At 43.5% G+C, this 20,230-nt stretch overlaps 1 protein-coding gene across 1 annotated transcript in view; it reads left to right on the top strand.

The window, feature by feature from the left end:
- Positions 1-18,939, top strand: part of LOC117739372 (ectonucleotide pyrophosphatase/phosphodiesterase family member 2) — a 43,145-nt gene extending 24,206 nt beyond the window's left edge. Inside the window, exons 17-25 of the mRNA XM_034545738.1 lie at positions 244-331; positions 430-605; positions 2,321-2,381; positions 2,679-2,818; positions 3,517-3,658; positions 4,183-4,260; positions 5,081-5,213; positions 6,342-6,495; positions 16,727-18,939. Coding sequence (XP_034401629.1) covers positions 244-331; positions 430-605; positions 2,321-2,381; positions 2,679-2,818; positions 3,517-3,658; positions 4,183-4,260; positions 5,081-5,213; positions 6,342-6,495; positions 16,727-16,897 — 1,143 coding nt within the window. The 3' untranslated portion in view covers positions 16,898-18,939. The remainder of the gene's footprint in view (positions 1-243; positions 332-429; positions 606-2,320; positions 2,382-2,678; positions 2,819-3,516; positions 3,659-4,182; positions 4,261-5,080; positions 5,214-6,341; positions 6,496-16,726) is intronic.
- The last annotated feature ends 1,291 nt before the right edge of the window (positions 18,940-20,230 follow it).

Raw genomic sequence — 20,230 nt, 5'->3', positions numbered from 1 at the left:
AGCGTTCCTGTTGTCCACGTAATCGTGAACGAGTAAATATCATAAAAACCTGAATACGTAGCGTTGTTGTTTCCTGTGAAGATGGAAGTTTATTTTGAAAACACACAGAAAACGAGGAGAAAGTTTGTGTCGGGTATAAGAACCTTTATGTATTTTATCATATGGAGATACGTTGCCATCATGCTCCTCTGAGGTTACACCTGAGACCCCAAACACTATGAACGTCTGCTCCTCTTCTCACAGACCATCTTCATGGGTCACGGACCGAGCTTCGAGTTCCAGAAGAAAGTGCCGGAGTTTGAAAACATAGAGTTATACAACGTGATGTGTGGTGAGAACATCATCGTTTGCCTTGTTTGGTTTCCACCGTTTCACCACAGCGATGCGCTTCAGTTGCTCTTTTTCTTTCTTTCTGCTCCTCCGTCTCAGACCTGTTGGGGCTGAAGCCGGCCCCCAACAACGGGACGTACGGCAGCCTGAACGAGATGCTGAAGGACCCCCCGTACCAGCCCGGCGTGCCGGAGGAAGTGACGTCACCGACGCCGGCGTCCGACTCCGACGCCGCCGCCGCAACCCACGACCTGGGCTGCAGCTGCGAGGACGAGGTCAGACGGCGTATCGCCGACTCGGCAGGAACCAGCCTTAAAGCTCTTTTTGCTCTTCCTGTTCCCTCTTCTGGAAGTTGACGGGTTTTTAGGATAGAGTTAGGGTTAGAGTGTTAGGGTTAGAGGGTTAGAGGGTTAGGGTTAGGGTTAGAGTTAGAGTGTTAGGGTTAGGGTAAGAGGGTTAGGGTTAGAGTTAGAGTGTTAGGGTTAGGGTAAGAGGGTTAGGGTTAGGGTTAGAGGGTTAGGGTTAGAGGGTTAGAGGGTTAGGGTTAGTAGGGTTAGGGTTAGGAGGGTTAGGGTTAGGGTTAGAGGGTTAGGGTTAGGGTTAGAGTTAGAGTGTTAGGGTTAGGGTTAGTAGGGTTAGGGTTAGGAGGGTTAGGGTTAGAGTTAGAGTGTTAGGGTTAGGGTTAGAGGGTTAGGGTTAGAGTTAGAGTTAGAGTGTTAGGGTTAGGGTTAGAGGGTTAGGGTGTTAGGTTTAGGGTTAGTAGGGTTAGAGGGTTAGGGTTAGGGTTAGAGTGTTAGGGTTAGTGTTAGGGTTAGTAGGGTTAGGGTTAGGAGGGTTATGGTTAGAGTTAGAGTGTTAGGGTTAGGGTTAGATGGTTAGGGTGTTAGGTTTAGGGTTAGTAGGGTTAGGGTTAGGGGTTAGGGTTAGGGTTAGAGGGTAGGGTTAGGGTTAGAGTTAGAGTGTTAGGGTTAGGGTTAGGGTTAGTAGGGTTAGGAGGGTTAGGGTTAGAGTTAGAGTGTTAGGGTTAGGGTTAGAGGGTTAGGGTTAGAGTTAGAGTTAGAGTGTTAGGGTTAGGGTTAGAGGGTTAGGGTGTTAGGTTTAGGGTTAGTAGGGTTAGAGGGTTAGGGTTAAGGTTAGAGTGTTAGGGTTAGGGTTAGGGTTAGTAGGGTTAGGGTAAGGAGGGTTATGGTTAGAGTTAGAGTGTTAGGGTTAGGGTTAGATGGTTAGGGTGTTAGGTTTAGGGTTAGTAGGGTTAGGGTTAGGGTGTTAGGGTTAGGAGGGTTAGGGTTAGGGTTAGAGTTAGAGTGTTAGGGTTAGGGTTAGAGGGTTAGGGTTAGGGTTAGGGTTAGATGGTTAGGGTGTTAGGTTTAGGGTTAGTAGGGTTAGGGTTAGGAGGGTTAGGGTTAGAGTGTTAGGGTTAGGGTTAGAGTTAGAGGGTTAGGGTTAGTAGGGTTAGGGTGTTGGTGTTAGGGTTATGAGGGTTAGGGTTAGGGTTACAGGGTTAGGAGGGTTAGGGTGTTAGAGGGTTAGGGTTAGGGTTAGGAGGGTTAGGGTTAGGGTGTTAGGGTTAGGAAGGTTAGAGCGTTAGGGTTAGTAGGGTTAGGGTTAGGAGGGTTAGAGGGTTAGGGTTAGGGTGTTAGGGTTAGGAAGGTTAGAGCGTTAGGGTTAGTAGGGTTAGGTTTAGGAGGGTTAGGGTTTGGAGGGTTAGGGTTAGGAGGGTTAGGGTTAGGTGTATATGATTTACTCATAGAGGGTAAGGGTTAGGTTTAGGGAGTTAAGGCGTTAGCGTTAGGGTTAGAGTGTTAGGGTTCGAGTTAGGTTAGAGTTTTAGGGTTAGGGTTAGATTTATATGATTTACTTATAGAGGGTAGTGGTTAGGGTTAGGGTTAGAGGGGTAATTTTCTGCAATAATCACAAATCAAATGGAAGAATCCCATTGGACTTCTTGTGGAGGGAACCAGTGAGCTGACTCCTGTGCTTCCTGTTCCAGAACCAAGTGGAGGAGAACCTTGAAGCCTTCGTCCCTCCTCCAGATGGAAGCTACAGCTACAGTAGGTTCCTCTCTCACTTCAGGATGAGTGACCCACGAGAGAGAGGCATTGATTCAGTTTAGTGTCCTCTAAATATATATATACATATATATACATATATGTATATATATATATATATGTGTGTGTGTGTGCAACATTTTGATCTCATAACCTTTTGAAAAACCTCATAATCTTTGATAAGATATTTTCTTTTTTTCCATTCTGATTATTTTTGCACTGGTCAAATATCCTGCACAAAAAAAAACTCGATAGAGTATATAAAAGAAAGTGTGTGTGTGTGTGTGTGTGCGTGTGCAGACACCACCCACCTCCCTTTTGGCCGTCCTGCCGTGATGTTCCACACTCAGTACAGTTTGCTCCACCACGTGGAGTTCATCAGCGGCTACAGCCGAGAGCTGGCCGTGCCGCTGTGGACCGCCTTCACGCTGCCGCGGCAGGTACGGCGGCCATTACCATTATGTATTTATGTATTTATGTATTTATGTATTTATGTATTTATGTATTCTCTCTGCATGCACACTCGCTCGCTTAGAAACATCCTTTAAACTCGGCGCTGCAGTCTGCAGAGCGATGTCCTCCCGAGCTGCAGGGGGCAGACCCCAAAAGACTGCGATGGATTATCAATCTTCCAGTTTTACGAGCTTTATGTGTGTTTGGTCTGGATTTAGTTTGGTTTGTCCGTTCTGGGCCACCGTAGAAACATGGCCTCCACCGTAGCTAGAGAACGTCTCATTAGGAAAAACAAAAACGCACACGTTGTTATTTTCAGGTGATTACACACAAGAACGCATACTTATTCATATCATGTTCCATTTTAATGCCAGTAGATCTTTCTAGAAGCTCAGCGGTCCTTTCAAAGTGTGACGTGCTGCTCTGAGGAACCCAGAAGAGAACCGCGGTTTGTTTCTTTGACCTCCGTCCGACCTCTCGGCCTTTTCAATGTGATGAAAACCCTCCGCTCGCCTCAAGTTCCACCCTAAAAACACAAATACAAAAAACAATCTTTAACCTTTTGCAGGTTTTTATTTGCATTCTTTCATCTTTTACTTGACCTTTTCTTTCCACAGGAGGTTTAAAACGACGTGTGCAGACTAAACGTGTACAATGTGTCCTCTTCCTCTCCTTCGCCCCCCAGGGGGACGTCACGCCCGTCCCCGAGGCGCCGCCCGGCGTCCGGTGCGTCCGAGTCGACTCCCGAGTGTCAGCTGACCACAGTCTGAGCTGCACCGCCTACGACCAGAACCACCAGCTGACCCCCGGGTTCCTCTTCCCCCCAGGTACGCCTGCAGCTTCAGGTTCTGTCGCAGCCGGACTTCTTTAGTCTGTGTTTCTGGTTCTCGTGGTGGATGACTTCCGGTAGAACGCGATGTTTACAGTGTTTCTGCCGACTAATCACTTACAAAGTTAGTTAGTCGGTTAATTAGTTGACTGAGAATATCTTTGATGAACTTATGCATCAAACCACAGAACTGATGCAACTCCTATTTATTTACATTTTACTGCAGTTTTATTGGAAATAAGTGACTTTTAGTTTTATTCCATCCTTCTTTCCTTTCTGTGAGAAACCTCATTAGATCCGGCTGCACAGTGGTTATAAAAATATTTAATAATAATAATAATATTAATATATACAACAAAAAATATATAAAAAAATAATGAATATATTAATAATTAATTCATTATAATTATTAATTATTTAATATATTAAAAATGTAATATATAAAAGTAATATTTGTGTATTAACGAGAACGTGTGTGTGTGTGTTTTTTTCTTCTTTTTCTTGCCGTGACGTCGTCCACAGAGCTGGCGTCGTCTCCGGAGTCCAGATACGACGCCTCGCTCATCACCAACACCGTGCCCATGTACCCGGCCTTCAAGAGTGAGGCGCACTACTTTATGGATCCACCGGGGGGGGGGGGGGGGGGGGGGGGGGGGGGGGGGGGGGGGGGGGGGGGAGATCCGGTTTAATGATTAGAAATGCTCTCCTCGTTACTCATCCTTCCTTCCTGTCCTTGCCTCCTCTCCTCGCGTCTTAGTCCCCTTCCATCTGTGTTGTGAGCGAAGGAGGAAATGAGCTAGTCGTTTGTAAAAAAAACATTTAAAGGGCCAGTGCGTCAGATCTGGCGCCATCTAGTGGTAACGGTCCAGGGTCGCAACCAGCTGAAACTTCTGGTGTCGGGAAGCTGAAAGCAGGTCGGTTTGTCCTGTCCCGGTGGTGGTTAAAGATGGCCGCCGGATCCATGAGATTTATCACATGGTCACTGTCCCTTTAAATACGACACGCCCTCTTTTATATACGTCACAGGTGCTGAAAAGACGAAGGATACACCCGTGTGTCCTCGTCCATACTCCTCTCCGCTTACAGAGGTAGGCGAGGAGGCGAGGATGGCGAGGAGGCGAGGAGGGAGGAATGTGTAAAGAGATCCGCTCTGAACCGCTGTTTTAAAAACTAGAGAGATTCGGTTCTGTGTGGAACGTCACGCGAGACAAAGAGGCCGACATGTGGTGACGAGAGGTCAGAGGACGACCTGACCCCATTGTTTCTGCAGACAGAGGACTCTCTCTCCCTCTCTCTCTCTCTCTCTCTCTCTCTCTCTCTCTCTCTCTCTCTCTCCCTCTCTCTCTCCCTCTCTCTCTCCCTCTCTCTCTCTCTCTCTCTCTCTCAACACGTGACGTCATCTTTTCCTCCTCGCCTGCAGGGCTGTGGAGTTTCCTGCAGGGGGCGCTCTTGAGGCGCTACGCCGAGGAAAACAACGGCGTGAACGTCGTGGCCGGGCCCATCTTCGACAACAACCACGACGGCCTCCGAGACACCGCCGAGAAGATCCGAGAGTAAGAGCGGCGGTGAAGATTCAATCAGTTATTAAATTATGATTATGAGATAACGCCGTCCAATAACTGGAGAAACAAAGATTTAAAGAAACAGAAACCAAGTAAAAAGACAATCTGGCCTTCGCAGTTTATGGTTAAGATGATTTCTATTAAAACGTAACTTTGTACCACATCAGTTACATTATGAACACGTTTTAATTCACACACGTTACCGTGAGACACATTTGTGATTTTTATTGTTTTTACACAAAAAACATTTTGTGTAAAAACATTTTTTTATAAAGTGATTTACTAATCTAATTATAACAAGAAAGATGTCACATGATACCATAAAATATGCCTAAAACAACTTAATCTCTTCGTTATGAGCAAAACTTTATTTTATTCTCACTGTCACTTTAAAAAAGTCAAAGTAGTTCAGATCAACAGCTGAACGTTGATTTATGAACCCGAGAGATTCATGTTCATTTCTCTCTATACAAGCTTTTTAAAACACTCCCTCCTCCCTTCTCCTCCTCCTCCTCCTCCTCTTCCTCCTCTTCCTCCTCTCCCGACTCGTCCTCCTCCTCCTCCTCCTCCCTCTTCCTCCCTCTTCCTCCTCCTCCTCCTCTTCCTCTTCCTCCTCCTCCTCCTCCTCCTCCTCCTTCTCCTCCTCCTCCTCCTCCTCCTCCTCCTCCCTCCTCCTCTTCCTCCTCCCCATTCTCCCTCCTCCCTCCTCCCTTCTCCTCCTCCTCCCTCCTCCTCTTCCTCCTCCTCCTCCCTCCTCCTCCTCTTCCTCCTCCTCCTCCTCCTCCTCTTCCTCCTCCCACTCCTCCTCCCCCGCCGCCTCCTGCTCCTCCTTCTCCTTCTCCTCCTCCTCCTTCTCCTCCTCCTCCTCCTCCTCCCTCCTCCTCCTCCTCCTCCTCCTCCTCCTCCTCCTCTTCCTCCTCCCCGTTCTCCCTCCTCCCTCCTCCCTTCTCCTACCTCCCTCCTCCTCTTCCTCCTCCTCCCTCCTCTTCCTCCTCCTCTCCCTTCTCCTCCCTCCTCCTCCTCCTCTTCCTCCTCCTCCTCCTCTTCCTCCTCCCACTCCTCCTCCTTCTCCTCCTCCTCCTCCTCCTCCTCCTCCTCCTCCTCCTCCCCCTCCTCCAGGCTCTCGTCCGACGGGCCTCCCGTCCCCACCCACTTCTTCACGGTGGTGACGAGCTGCCGGGAGGAGAACCAGACGGTGGAGGAGTGCGACGGAGAACTCGGTGTGTTCTCCTTCTTGCTGCCGCACAGACCGGAGAGCAGTGAGGCCTGCAATGTGAGTAGTGACCAGCAGGGGGCAGCAATGCTCCTGTTAGAATAGAGTCAGTGTGGAGGCTTCATCTCTTACTTCTCTCACTGGCCACACAAGGAATAATAAGTACTTTAATATAATATGAAGAGAAACGTGTGAACAATTGTCAACCTGTTACTTAAAAGGTGACTTTTCTTTCAATATTTCATGGTTTCAGCCCCTCAAATTTAAAGAAATTCACCAGTTTTTGTGTTAATTTAAAGCCAAATGGCACAAAAATCTACAATAAATCAGGATTAAGATCTAACCGGTCAGAATTGGTTGTGTTGGAGTTCAAAGGGCGCTGCTTGGTGTTATTGTACAGATTATTGATAACTATATTCAGGTGATTAAAGTGTAGAAACGAGACCTTAAGTAAGGTTTTTTTTTTTTTAATTCTTCCTCAAAGGTCAAATCATCTCAAACCCTGACAGTTTTAGAATGATATATTTATATATTTTTAAAGATAACAACACCAACACAGCACCGACTTTCAACACACAGATCATTTCTCTGCTTCTTGTCTTCAGATACAAACACGATGTGAAGTCTAAGTTTTACAAATGGAAACCCACTTATACATGAACCCTTCCACCAGCAATGATTCTGGGAAACGGCTTTTCAGGAAGAGACGGACATCGAAGAGAAGATGCACGAGATGTTGTCTCCATGAAACACCCTCTGATATCAGAGGAGCTCTGACTAGTGAACAGACGTTGAGGATGAAATCAATCATCATCCTGTCATTGCTGCCCTTAAAAAGCCTCATAAACACTTCAGTTATCAGCCAAAACACACACAGTTCTGACCTTAAACTGCTGTTGGAGTCTTTCAGAGTGTTTATAGAACGAGTCAAAGCTCTTCTGTCTATCTAGCGGATGTAAATGTTTCCGTGACCTTCAGCATCACAGAGGTCAATGCACCCAGCGGACATTGAACTCAGCGTGACTAAAGTTTAAAAAAAGATGTTAAACAAGACATTTATGTCTCCGCCTTCTGAATCAATGATGCCAATCATGTTCAGGATGGTCTGGAAGTGTTTCAGGTCTGGAGGTGTTTCAGGTCTGGAAGTGTTTCAGGTCTGGAAGTGTTTCAGGTCTGGAGGTGTTTCAGGTCTGGAGGTGTTTCAGGTCTGGAGGTGTTTCAGGTCTGGAGGTGTTTCAGGTCTGGAAGTGTTTCAGGTCTGGAGGTGTTTCAGGTCTGGAGGTGTTTCAGGTCTGGAGGTGTTTCAGGTCTGGAAGTGTTTCAGGTCTGGAAGTGTTTCAGGTCTGGAGGTGTTTCAGGTCTGGAGGTGTTTCAGGTCTGGAAGTGTTTCAGGTCTGGAGGTGTTTCAGGTCTGGAGGTGTTTCAGGTCTGGAGGTGTTTCAGGTCTGGAGGTGTTTCAGGTCTGGAAGTGTTTCAGGTCTGGAGGTGTTTCAGGTCTGGAGGTGTTTCAGGTCTGGAGGTGTTTCAGGTCTGGAGGTGTTTCAGGTCTGGAGGTGTTTCAGGTCTGGAAGTGTTTCAGGTCTGGAAGTGTTTCAGGTCTGGAAGTGTTTCAGGTCTGGAAGTGTTTCAGGTCTGGAACACTTCAGGTCTGGAAGTGTTTCAGGTCTGGAAGTGTTTCAGGTCTGGAGGTGTTTCAGGTCTGGAAGTGTTTCAGGTCTGGAGGTGTTTCAGGTCTGGAAGTGTTTCAGGTCTGGAGGTGTTTCAGGTCTGGAGGTGTTTCAGGTCTGGAGGTGTTTCAGGTCTGGAAGTGTTTCAGGTCTGGAAGTGTTTCAGGTCTGGAGGTGTTTCAGGTCTGGAGGTGTTTCAGGTCTGGAGGTGTTTCAGGTCTGGAAGTGTTTCAGGTCTGGAAGTGTTTCAGGTCTGGAAGTGTATCAGGTCTGGAACACTTCAGGTCTGGAAGTGTTTCAGGTCTGGAAGTGTTTCAGGTCTGGAAGTGTTTCAGGTCTGGAAGTGTTTCAGTACTGGAGGTGTTTCAGGTCTGGAAGTGTTTCAGTACTGGAGGTGTTTCAGGTCTGGAACACTTCAGGTCTGGAAGTGTTTCAGGTCTGGAAGTGTTTCAGGTCTGGAGGTGTTTCAGGTCTGGAAGTGTTTCAGGTCTGGAGGTGTTTCAGGTCTGGAAGTGTTTCAGGTCTGGAAGTGTTTCAGGTCTGGAAGTGTTTCAGGTCTGGAGGTGTTTCAGGTCTGGAGGTGTTTCAGGGGGTCACGATGCTTTGTGCGCCCCAAAAGATGGACAAGGACAAATTAATGGGGACGTTTGTGGTAAAAAATTCAGTAAAGCCTAAAAAGAAGAAAAAGAAACGTAAAGAAGTTTGAACTGATTTTAATTTGGTGGTCAAAGGTCAAAGGTCACGGCGAAAGGAATATCTCAGGAAACCCACGTGGGATTTTCTTTTCTTCACATTTAGCACAAACGTCCACTTGGAATCACGATTGAATGGATTAATATCAATAACTCATGGTGCTAGTTATGTAACTGGTTGACGGAGGCGTTCTGGGGGTCTCACCCAGTAAAAAGACTGCAGCTCCAGTGGCGGGTCTACTCCCATGATCCACCTGGTCTCTGGCTGAATGTCAATAACCCCAAGAAATATGGTCGCCCATCTTCCCACATTCTCTCCAGCTGAATTCTGGGAGTTTTTAAGGCCTTTTCGTGCTTTAGTCGGCCCAGAGGTCCATCGGTGAGATTCATAGAGCACCAATGGGGGCAAAGCGGGGGACCCCAGAGCCTTGAAATAAGCAGCTTATCGTTCATGGAAGCACTCAAGACTCCGTTTGCAGTGGGAAGGAGCCAAGCAGACCAATCAAACAGCTGTTGTGACGTAAGTTGACGTATGACGGTGTAGTTTACTGAGGTTATGACGCCGACCCTTTCTCTCCCTTGGAAATGATCAGCCGTCTGGTTAAATGAAAATAATCCTTGATGAATAACTGAATCTTTATGAAAGAGTCCTCTGATATTACGAGTGATTGGCGGTTTACTTCCTCTGATATTACAAGTGATTGGCGGTTTACTTCCTCTGATATTACAAGTGATTGGCGGTTTACTTCCTCTGATATTACGAGTGATTGGCAGGTTACTTCTTCTGATATTACGAGTGATTGGCAGGTTACTTCCTCTGATATTACGAGTGATTGGCGGTTTACTTCCTCTGATTTTACTTCCTCTGATATTACGAGTGATTGGCGGTTTACTTCCTCTGATATTACGAGTGATTGGCGGTTTACTTCCTCTGATATTACGAGTGATTGGCGGTTTACTTCCTCTGATATTACAAGTGATTGGCGGTTTACTTCCTCTGATATTACGAGTGATTGGCGGTTTACTTCCTCTGATATTACGAGTGATTGGCGGTTTACTTCCTCTGATATTACGAGTGATTGGCGGTTTACTTCCTCTGATATTACGAGTGATTGGCAGGTTACTTCTTCTGATATTACGAGTGATTGGCAGGTTACTTCCTCTGATATTACGAGTGATTGGCGGTTTACTTCTTCTGATATTACGAGTGATTGGCGGTTTACTTCCTCTGATATTACGAGTGATTGGCAGGTTACTTCTTCTGATATTACGAGTGATTGGCAGGTTACTTCCTCTGATATTACGAGTGATTGGCGGTTTACTTCCTCTGATTTTACTTCCTCTGATATTACGAGTGATTGGCGGTTTACTTCCTCTGATATTACGAGTGATTGGCGGTTTACTTCCTCTGATATTACGAGTGATTGGCAGGTTACTTCCTCTGATATTACAAGTGATTGGCGGTTTACTTCCTCTGATATTACGAGTGATTGGCGGTTTACTTCCTCTGATATTACGAGTGATTGGCGGTTTACTTCCTCTGATATTACAAGTGATTGGCGGGTTTACTTCCTCTGATATTACGAGTGATTGGCGGTTTACTTCCTCTGATATTACGAGTGAATTGGCGGTTTACTTCCTCTGATATTACGAGTGATTGGCGGTTTACTTCCTCTGATATTACGAGTGATTGGCGGTTTACTTCCTCTGATATTACGAGTGATTGGCGGTTTACTTCCTCTGATATTACGAGTGATTGGCGGTTTACTTCCTCTGATATTACGAGTGATTGGCGGTTTACTTCCTCTGATATTACGAGTGATTGGCAGGTTACTTCCTCTGATATTACGAGTGATTGGCGGTTTACTTCCTCTGATATTACGAGTGATTGGCGGTTTACTTCCTCTGATATTACGAGTGATTGGCGGTTTACTTCCTCTGATATTACGAGTGATTGGCGGTTTACTTCCTCTGATATTACGAGTGATTGGCAGGTTACTTCTTCTGATATTACGAGTGATTGGCAGGTTACTTCCTCTGATATTACGAGTGATTGGCGGTTTACTTCCTCTGATATTACAAGTGATTGGCGGTTTACTTCCTCTGATATTACGAGTGATTGGCAGGTTACTTCTTCTGATATTACGAGTGATTGGCAGGTTACTTCCTCTGATATTACGAGTGATTGGCGGTTTACTTCCTCTGATATTACAAGTGATTGGCGGTTTACTTCCTCTGATATTACGAGTGATTGGCAGGTTACTTCTTCTGATATTACGAGTGATTGGCAGGTTACTTCCTCTGATATTACGAGTGATTGGCGGTTTTACTTCTCTGATATTACAAAGTGATTGGCGGTATTCTTCCTCTGATATTACGAGTGATTGGCGGTTTACTTCCTCTGATATTACGAGTGATTGGCAGGTTACTTCTTCTGATATTACGAGTGATTGGCAGGTTACTTCCTCTGATATTACGAGTGATTGGCGGTTTACTTCCTCTGATATTACAAGTGATTGGCGGTTTACTTCCTCTCATATTACAAGTGATTGGCGGTTTACTTCCGGGTTAAATTACTTTGTTTCCCTGAATGGTTCTGACTTGCTGAGCATTGAAATTATTATTATTTAAATCTCTTGGTGAGAAGACTTTTGCGAGAAAAAAAATATCTGCTTACTCGCCACTCTCATGTCTGGAGCCCGGAGCGATTAGCCTAGCTTAGCATAAAGGGGAAAGTCCAGAGTAGATGTTTATTTCCTTTAAAACCACACACAATGTGTTGCATGTTAGTTTGTGTACAGGTTTAAACAAACAAGATGCAACTTGTTTATTAGATTAGCGTAGCTTTGCATCGAGACCGGAAGCAGGAGAAACAGTTAGCATGGCTCTTCTCAAAGTAAAAAAACAAAATAATGTGGCTCCCAGTACCTCTTAAATTTGCAATTTAATTAATTAATTGTATTATTTATTAAATGATGCTGTAGTTTTATGGGAAATGACTTGCTAATAACTTTTGGCTTAGCACGAAAGCATATAAGCATTGTTCCCAAAATGCCACGTTTTTTTTCTCCTGTGTCTGGTATCTTTGACAACCAGCAGTTTCCAAAACATCATTTACAGGAGTTACCTGTTCTCCGGTCGACATGGGAACCAGGTCTGATGGGGATTCCTCTCAAAACATCAGCAAGCTGCAGCATGTCGGCACGTAAACAACGCCGGGCTCCACACTCACTCCTCATGAGTCACTGGGTTCTGGTTTCTATCCGCCATACAAACCTGGCAACCCTGCAAAAGGTCACCTGAGTCACTCAGTCACACCACCGCGAGCACGAAGAATTTGCATTTATCTCCAAATAAATAATGACGTTTCAGAATGTCACGTACATGAGTCATGTGAGTCAAACCGTCAAATAAATACCTTTCTATCCTTCTAAGATATGACACATAATGCAACTCACGGAGTATTTGCATGTTGTTGTTTTTAGCTTGGTTATGAATGTTGACATTTTGTCACTGAATAAAACCAAAGCTGACAGATGCTTGTAGAGATTGTTGAGGAAGGAAATCACCAAATCTATAAATACAAACAAATAAAAACAAAACGTGCGTCATGGACGGAGAGGGAGTTTGAAATATTGACATTTTTCGGAAAATTATGAAATACAGTTTACAACTTGATGAATCAGATGTAGTTGAAACAAACAAACAAACAAACAAATGGAGAATGTACATATTACAAAACACTAGAGGGAGAATAAATTAAAAATAATAAACAGGTCAGATGAGAAAGACAAATATGCTCGTTTTGCAATCTAGATCTTAAACATGTGTTTTAATACTCTTGGAACCGGCCGTCTGTCTTTAATTGTAACGCTCCTGTTTTTGTTTCTTAAGAGAACATTTGTCCCACGAACAGACGTCAGCACGGCGTCACGTGGCGGAGTCTGTTCCTCCGTCACGTGACGGAGTCTGTTCCTCCGTCACGTGGCGTAGTCTGTTCCTCCGTCACGTGTCGTAGTCTGTTCCTCCGTCACGTGGCGGAGTCTGTTCCTCCGTCACGTGACGGGAGTGACGGAGTCTGTTTCCTCCGTCACGTGGCGTAGTCTGTTCCTCCGTCACGTGTCGTAGTCTGTTCCTCCGTCACGTGGCGGAGTCTGTTCCTCCGTCACGTGGCGGAGTGACGGAGTCTGTTCCTCCGTCACGTGACGGAGTCTGTTCCTCCGTCACGTGGCGTAGTCTGTTCCTCCGTCACGTGTCGTAGTCTGTTCCTCCGTCACGTGACGTAGTCTGTTCCTCCGTCACGTGGCGGAGTCTGTTCCTCCGTTACGTGACGGAGTGACGGAGTCTGTTCCTCCGTCACATGACGGAGTCTGTTCCTCCGTCACGTGGCGGAGTCTGTTCCTCCGTCACGTGACGTAGTCTGTTCCTCCGTCACGTGGCGGAGTCTGTTCCTCCGTCACGTGGCGGAGTCTGTTCCTCCGTCACGTGACGGAGTGACGGAGTCTGTTCCTCCGTCACGTGACGTAGTCTGTTCCTCCGTCACGTGACAACTGATAACTGGAGATCTTTAATATGTGGACATCCTGGAAGAGTTGAAAGGGATCAGTCAGTGAGTACTTCAGTAAAGAGTACACTATGTACCTCTAAGATGGAGTACAGTAAAGAGTACACTATACCTCTGAGATGTACTTCAGTAAAGGGTACACTATGTACCTCTGAGATCGAGTACAGTAGAAGTACACTATGTACCTCTAAGATGTACTTCAGTAAAGAGTACACTATACCTCTGAGATGGAGTACAGTAAAAAGTACTCTATTTACCTCTGAGTACAGTAAAAAGTACTCTATTTACCTCTGAGTACAGTAAAAAGTACACTATGTACCTCTGAGTACAGTAAAAAGTACTTTATTTACCTCTGAGTACAGTAAAAAGTACACTATGTACCTCTGAGTACAGTAAAAAGTACTAGTATTTACAACGTTACATTGTTGCTCGCGGGGGAAAAGAGACGTAAAGTGTAAAAGTAACCACCATTAGATAATGCATAATATATATATTTGAATATAACATTTCAGAACACGTGTAATACAATAAATAATCCTCTTAATGTCACTGATGAACTAGTGAAGCTTCATGGTGATATAATTCATTATTTTACCTATTCACCTGTAACTTTAATCTCTTTAAAGGGTTTGTTCACACAGCATTCAGAGCCTCATTTATATACATTTATTAATATAAACTATATATTATGAAGCTTTATGCAGAGGGGTTAGTTCACACGGCATTCAGAGACTCATTTATACACATTTATTAATATAAACTATATATTATGAAGCTTTATGCAGAGGGGTTAGTTCACACAGCATTCAGAGACTCATTTATACACATTTATTAATATAAACTATATATTATGAAGCTTTATGCAGAGGGGTTTGTTCACACAGCATTCAGAGCCTCATTTATATACATTTATTAATATAAACTATATATTATGAAGCTTTATGCAGAGGGGTTTGTTCACACGGCATTCAGAGCCTCATTTATATACATTTATTAATATAAACTATATATTATGAAGCTTTATGCAGAGGGGTTAGTTCACACAGCATTCAGAGCCTCATTTATACACATTTATTAATAAAAACTATATATTATGAAGCTTTATGCAGAGGGGTTAGTTCACACAGCATTCAGAGACTCATTTATATACATGTATTAATAAAAACTATATATTATGAAGCTTTATGCAGAGGGGTTTGTTCACACAGCATTCAGAGACTCATTTATACACATTTATTAATAAAAACTATATTTAGAGTCAATTTACTCTACACATACGCTGCTGCTGCAGATGGTAAGAATTAAAAGAGCAGCGCAGCTCTATCAAGGTTTTTTTAAATGTATTTCGAGCTCTCTGAGACTTGTCTTTCAAGCTCGTCGAGGGCTACCGATCCGTCGTGTTGGCTCTTGCCTTCGGTGGAACGGGGTTGTCGGTTATCAGACTGAATGTTGAAAATGTTTTTTTTAATCATTTTTGGCACATTGCCTACCGCCTTCCTATGACTGCCGTGTCTGGTCCGACTCCGTGTGCCAAATGACACGACTGAACTTGACATAGTCGCAGTGTTTTGCACTTGAAGGAGCTGCAGTTCAGTCAGAACCTGGTAGTGGTTCGGTTCAGTCAGAACCTGGTAGTGGTTCGGTTCAGTCAGAACCTGTTAGTGGTTCGGTTCAATCAGAACCTGTTAGTGTTTCGGTTCAGTCAGAACCTGGTAGTGGTTCGGTTCAATCAGAACCTGGTAGTGGTTCAGTTCAGTCAGAACCTGTTAGTGGTTCGGTTCAGTCAGAACCTGGTAGTGGTTCGGTTCAGTCAGAACCTGTTAGTGGTTCGGTTCAGTCAGAACCTGGTAGTGGTTCGGTTCAATCAGAACCTGTTAGTGGTTCGGTTCAGTCAGAACCTGGTAGTGGTTCAGTTCAGTCAGAACCTGGTAGTGGTTCGGATTCAATCAGAACCTGTTAGTGGTTCGGTTCAGTCAGGACCTGGTAGTGGTTTGGTTCAATTAGAACCTGGTAGTGGTTCAGTTCAGTCAGAACCTGGTAGTGGTTTGGTTCAATTAGAACCTGGTAGTGGTTCGGTTCAGTCAGAACCTGGTAGTGGTTCGGTTCAGTCAGGACCTGGTAGTGGTTCAGTTCAGTCAGAACCTGGTAGTGGTTCGGTTCAGTCAGAACCTGGTAGTGGTTCACCTCAGACTTGTAGTGGTATGTGGACCTTTTCTTTTTATCAACAAAGATGACTAGTGAACTTCAGGGAACAACATTCTGTTGGCTGTAGCTAAGGGAGCATTGATCCGTAGTTTGATCTGTAAATGATCTCGATGAGACAACTAAGCTAATACTGACGATTGTGCAATTGTGCCTTAAATTATCTCCTTCATATTTAAATGTGAATCCTTTAAATGTGCCATGTTTGGTGCTTTTCTTTTTTAGCAATCCATGTTTCATTGCCTGAAAATGTAACAGTAAAGAACGTGGACTCTTACCTCTGGCTTTGAAAAGTCAATGCATGACATTTATTTGTGTCCAACATTCCTTTTCAATATTAGAAATCCAGGGCACGTAACTTCTCACCCCAAACAAAAGGCAACTTGTTTATCAGATACATTTGCAGGAACGCTGCTTTATAAAAGCTCAATCAGTTAGTTAAATGATCTTGACTTTAATCAATAAGAATAAAAGATGCCAAACTCAACTGTGAAGATTTACTGCATTTCTCTATTGTATTAACTTATTAACTACCTTTATTTATAAAGGGTAGGTTGCCTGAGCATATATGCTCTTTTGCAGCAATGGTTTAGTAGAACAGCAAAAACTAAATGAAACGTAGATGTTCTGAACTTCGCTAGATTAAACCCAGTGAGAGTGGAGACATACATTTTCATGTGATCTACATTCCTGGATCTAAACGATAATATGTATTTTGTTGAACTTTCAATAAATGCTTATTCAGAATTCCATCAAAGGAGAGTTATAATGTATTGATTTTAGATTGGAAAGATTTAGCAATATAAAACACTATCATCTGCATACAATCGCACATACAAAACAGCCAACTACAGACCCTTGTATGACTTCCTACACCCCTACTTCCGGCACCCTTGCTCGAACCACACTCGTCTTTAAACTCAGCCTTGATTTTGATCTCAACGGCACACCTTTAAAGTTTCATAACTGCATTTTGCACCGTTGTGAAGCTATCGGGGGTTAGACAATATGTCAACATCTTCTAGATTAAAAGTTTGATTTAATAGTGAATCACTACTGCATTCTTGTTAGCCATTCATTCTATTCCACTGCTACATGAACGCTGCATACAATAAAATTAAACGTGAGCATTGTTGAACAATCACTTCCCGTCTGTGTCTGTGCAGAGTGGAGAGGACGAGTCGCAGTGGGTCGAAGAACTGCTTAAGCTCCACACGGCCCGAGTCCGAGACGTGGAGATCCTGACGGGCCTGGACTTCTACCGGTCTACCAACCTAACCCTTACCAGCATGCTGAGCCTCAAAACCTACCTGGACCCCTTCGAGAGTGACGACTAGAAACACAGAGAGACAGACACACACATAGAGGATGTAGGCCTTTGTAGAAGTCCTGCATTTTCACCGCATACTCGCTGGACAGCCAGCATGTCGTTGTTCCACTCCTGAGGAACTGACCGAGAAGTGCTTGGAAAAGGGATCACCATTTTTAACAATTGAAAAGAGTAAAAGAATGGTTTTGGCAAGTAGTAGTTTGGAAGATTACAATAGGAATGTTCAATACTATCACAAAAACATCTGCTAGCAACAAAAGCTAGCACAAGAATGATGCAGGATGGCGGACTTTCTCGACAGCTGCAACTACACATTTCATAAATACAGTTTATGCAGTACATCATCATGCATGCATGAAGGACCATTTATATTCCTACTTACCATCCTTTGCATGCTATAGAATTTAAACATCTTTGGACGTGTCTTTTCTTACTCATAAAATACTCTGAAAACTTGCATTGTATCAGCTAATTACTTTTTTTTTTGTCAAAGTACTAATATCATTGTGAGGACTTGCACTCAAACTACAGTAACGTTGCTTATACTTCCATGCTGTGTGGAAATAAGAAGACGGCTGACTGAAAAGTCGGAAAACACATTCAAAAATCTAAAAGGCTAAAACATGCAACGTAGATGCATATTTCTGCAAAGGAATAGTTTGACATTGGAAAATATATTCTCATTCTTGCTGAGAGATTATTACCACCGTCATTTTAGCAGCACCTTAGCCTAGCCTAGCTTAGCATAAAGACTGAAAACGGGGGTTGGGGGGCTGGCTTTGTCCAAAGGTAACACAATGTGCCTACGAGCACCTCTAAAGCTTACTGATAAACATGTCATATCTTGTTAATCTAAACTGTCGAACCTTTCCTTTCAAACAATATCTTTATAAGTAAACATGTAGCATATACTCATATAAACACAGGGCTCAACATGTGTACACCAGTCAGAAAGTGAACGGTCCACAGGTTTTAGACCATTTCAAACATTTGGTTAATGAACAAAACAAAAAAAAACATTAACTACTTTAGGTTTAGTAAAAAAAAATTACAAAATTAAAACAAAAGAAAAATGAAACAAAGTACGTGGTTATGTTTAAGCAACAAACAGTAGTATCCTGGGTGGAAGCCCTATGCATTTTTGACCCATCACCACCACCACGACCTGGAAACCTATTTGTGATACATCAAAGACAAATGTGACCCACAACAAAAATACATACTTTATAGAAGACAGGGCTGTACTTTCCTTTAGAATTTATGGAGGAAAAATTTACATATCTTTACATATAAAACACGCAAACTCACCTACTACAACATTTTCCTCTCTGTTTTTACATCCTTCTCATTTCTCCCCCGCCCCTCTTTCTCAGCTGATCATCTAGGTGTATATTTTTATACAATTTGTCATATTTATTACATATCATCATAATAATAATAATAATAATAATCATATCACCTATTGTAACAGTATTAATCCAGTGTAAAAGATCCTGCCCCGTTTACTGAAATATATTTGAAAAGGTGACCAAACTGGTGCTACCTTAAAGGATATTTGGGAATGCTAAACCACAAGACAGATTTACAACATCAGCTCGTGAGATGGAACCATGTCTCATGTTAAATTGACGATCCACACACCAATACAAATGCAGAAGTATGCGATGAGTAGAATGATGGACTTTATATTGGACATTATTTTAGGCAACACATCCAGCTGTGTCCTGCAGAATTGTTGTTGTCATGTGTCTTCACAACAGCTCCAACTTTAAGACCCCGGCTGTACAACAAAAGCCCAACAACACTGATTTTCCGTGTGTCACCTCATGTCCTTATTTGACCTCCTGCATTCACATGTTTAACTCCGGTAAACGCAGTTGGAACCTGTATTTTTTCATGTTTGGTATTTACTTTTGCAACGTTTCCCTGATGTGTTAACATAGCTAGCTATCAAGTGTATCAATGGCATATAGAGAAGATAATTACTGGAGAGCTTGCCAAATGGTAAACAAAGCCATGTTTGTCCATGAGGTCTTTCAAATAAAAAATAATTGGAAAAACCAGACTGGACCTGACAATTATTGCATCTACAACCAAACTGTAGCTGCGAGGGGGTTTTGATTGGCTGCTGATTTACTGACATTATTTCTTGCATCAACATCTGCAGAGATCCGGTGGTTGCTCAACCTCCGTTGAGGGGCAGCATTGCCTCACCAGCAAAGTAAGGTGTTAACGCCTCCACCTCGTCGCTGACACATTTGACACATTTGACACATTTGACACATTAGCTTGTTGTGGTTTTAGCATGAATGTCATATCTTCCTTTGTAAATGGCTGACTGGACTATCAGGTAACCTCAGATCACATCAAATCACCTTAGATGTGCAGTATGGATAAACAATATATTGTGGTATTGTCATATTCTCTGGAAAAATCAATTGAGAAACCGTCAATTTGATGAAATAAGAGAAATGTCTATTTTGGGGTTATCCGGCAAATGAAATGTTGTATACAAATGTCTTATTCAGCAGCTCTGGTGTGACTTCTGGTTCCAAAGAAACTAAATGGCGACGGGCGAAATACTGAATTTAATGCTTTAAAAAGCCCACAAACCAATTGGGACCGTTAGAGACTTCTTATATACAGCCTGTTGTTCCACTTTATGCAGTCCATGCCAACCAGAGGAAGTCTTTTCAGGGCAAAGGCCATCTTTTTTCATAATTAAAAAATATTATCTAGGTTTATGAAGTGAGGCTATTTGTCAAAGGTCAAGCTCAAGGTTCCAGAATAATCAAGCGTACCATCCAATCTTCTTTGACTCAATGTTTCACATCATCTCAGCATCATTAATCGTCCATTATCAGCTATCAGTTGCTGCAGTTAATGTTTATACCTGTCTCATAAACCAATCGACGTTTCTCTGATTGATGTTTACTTTCATTGGAAGTTTGAATCCATATGGAGGCTTTTTGTAAAGTGTACTCCCTCTCCATCGCGCCCGTGCCAGGTGAGTTCCAGGTGAGTTAAAAAGCCACAAAAGCATCGTCGACTGGCGGATGAGAAAACTCAGAAACTTGACTTTATCTCGACATTGCCGACAATCGGTGACTCATCTGTGGCTCACACCTCCAGTCCAGAGGTCACCGCTGTGCTCCTTCAAGGCATGTGTTGCCCTGCTCGTCTTTCTGTCTGTGACCGACACCTTCGTGGGAGCAATGGCTTTTGGGAAGGAGCCGCAGAAAAAGAAGATTATTGTGAGTATCTGCACAATAATCGATGCACGGCCAGAGGTCTTCTTTGTTCATTTTAATTAAAATAATATAAACAAGGTAGCATTAGG

Source organism: Cyclopterus lumpus, chromosome 11 (assembly GCF_009769545.1).
Source record: "Cyclopterus lumpus isolate fCycLum1 chromosome 11, fCycLum1.pri, whole genome shotgun sequence".
In the NCBI taxonomy this organism is placed as follows: domain Eukaryota; kingdom Metazoa; phylum Chordata; class Actinopteri; order Perciformes; family Cyclopteridae; genus Cyclopterus; species Cyclopterus lumpus.
This window is presented reverse-complemented; position numbering and strand designations above follow the sequence as displayed.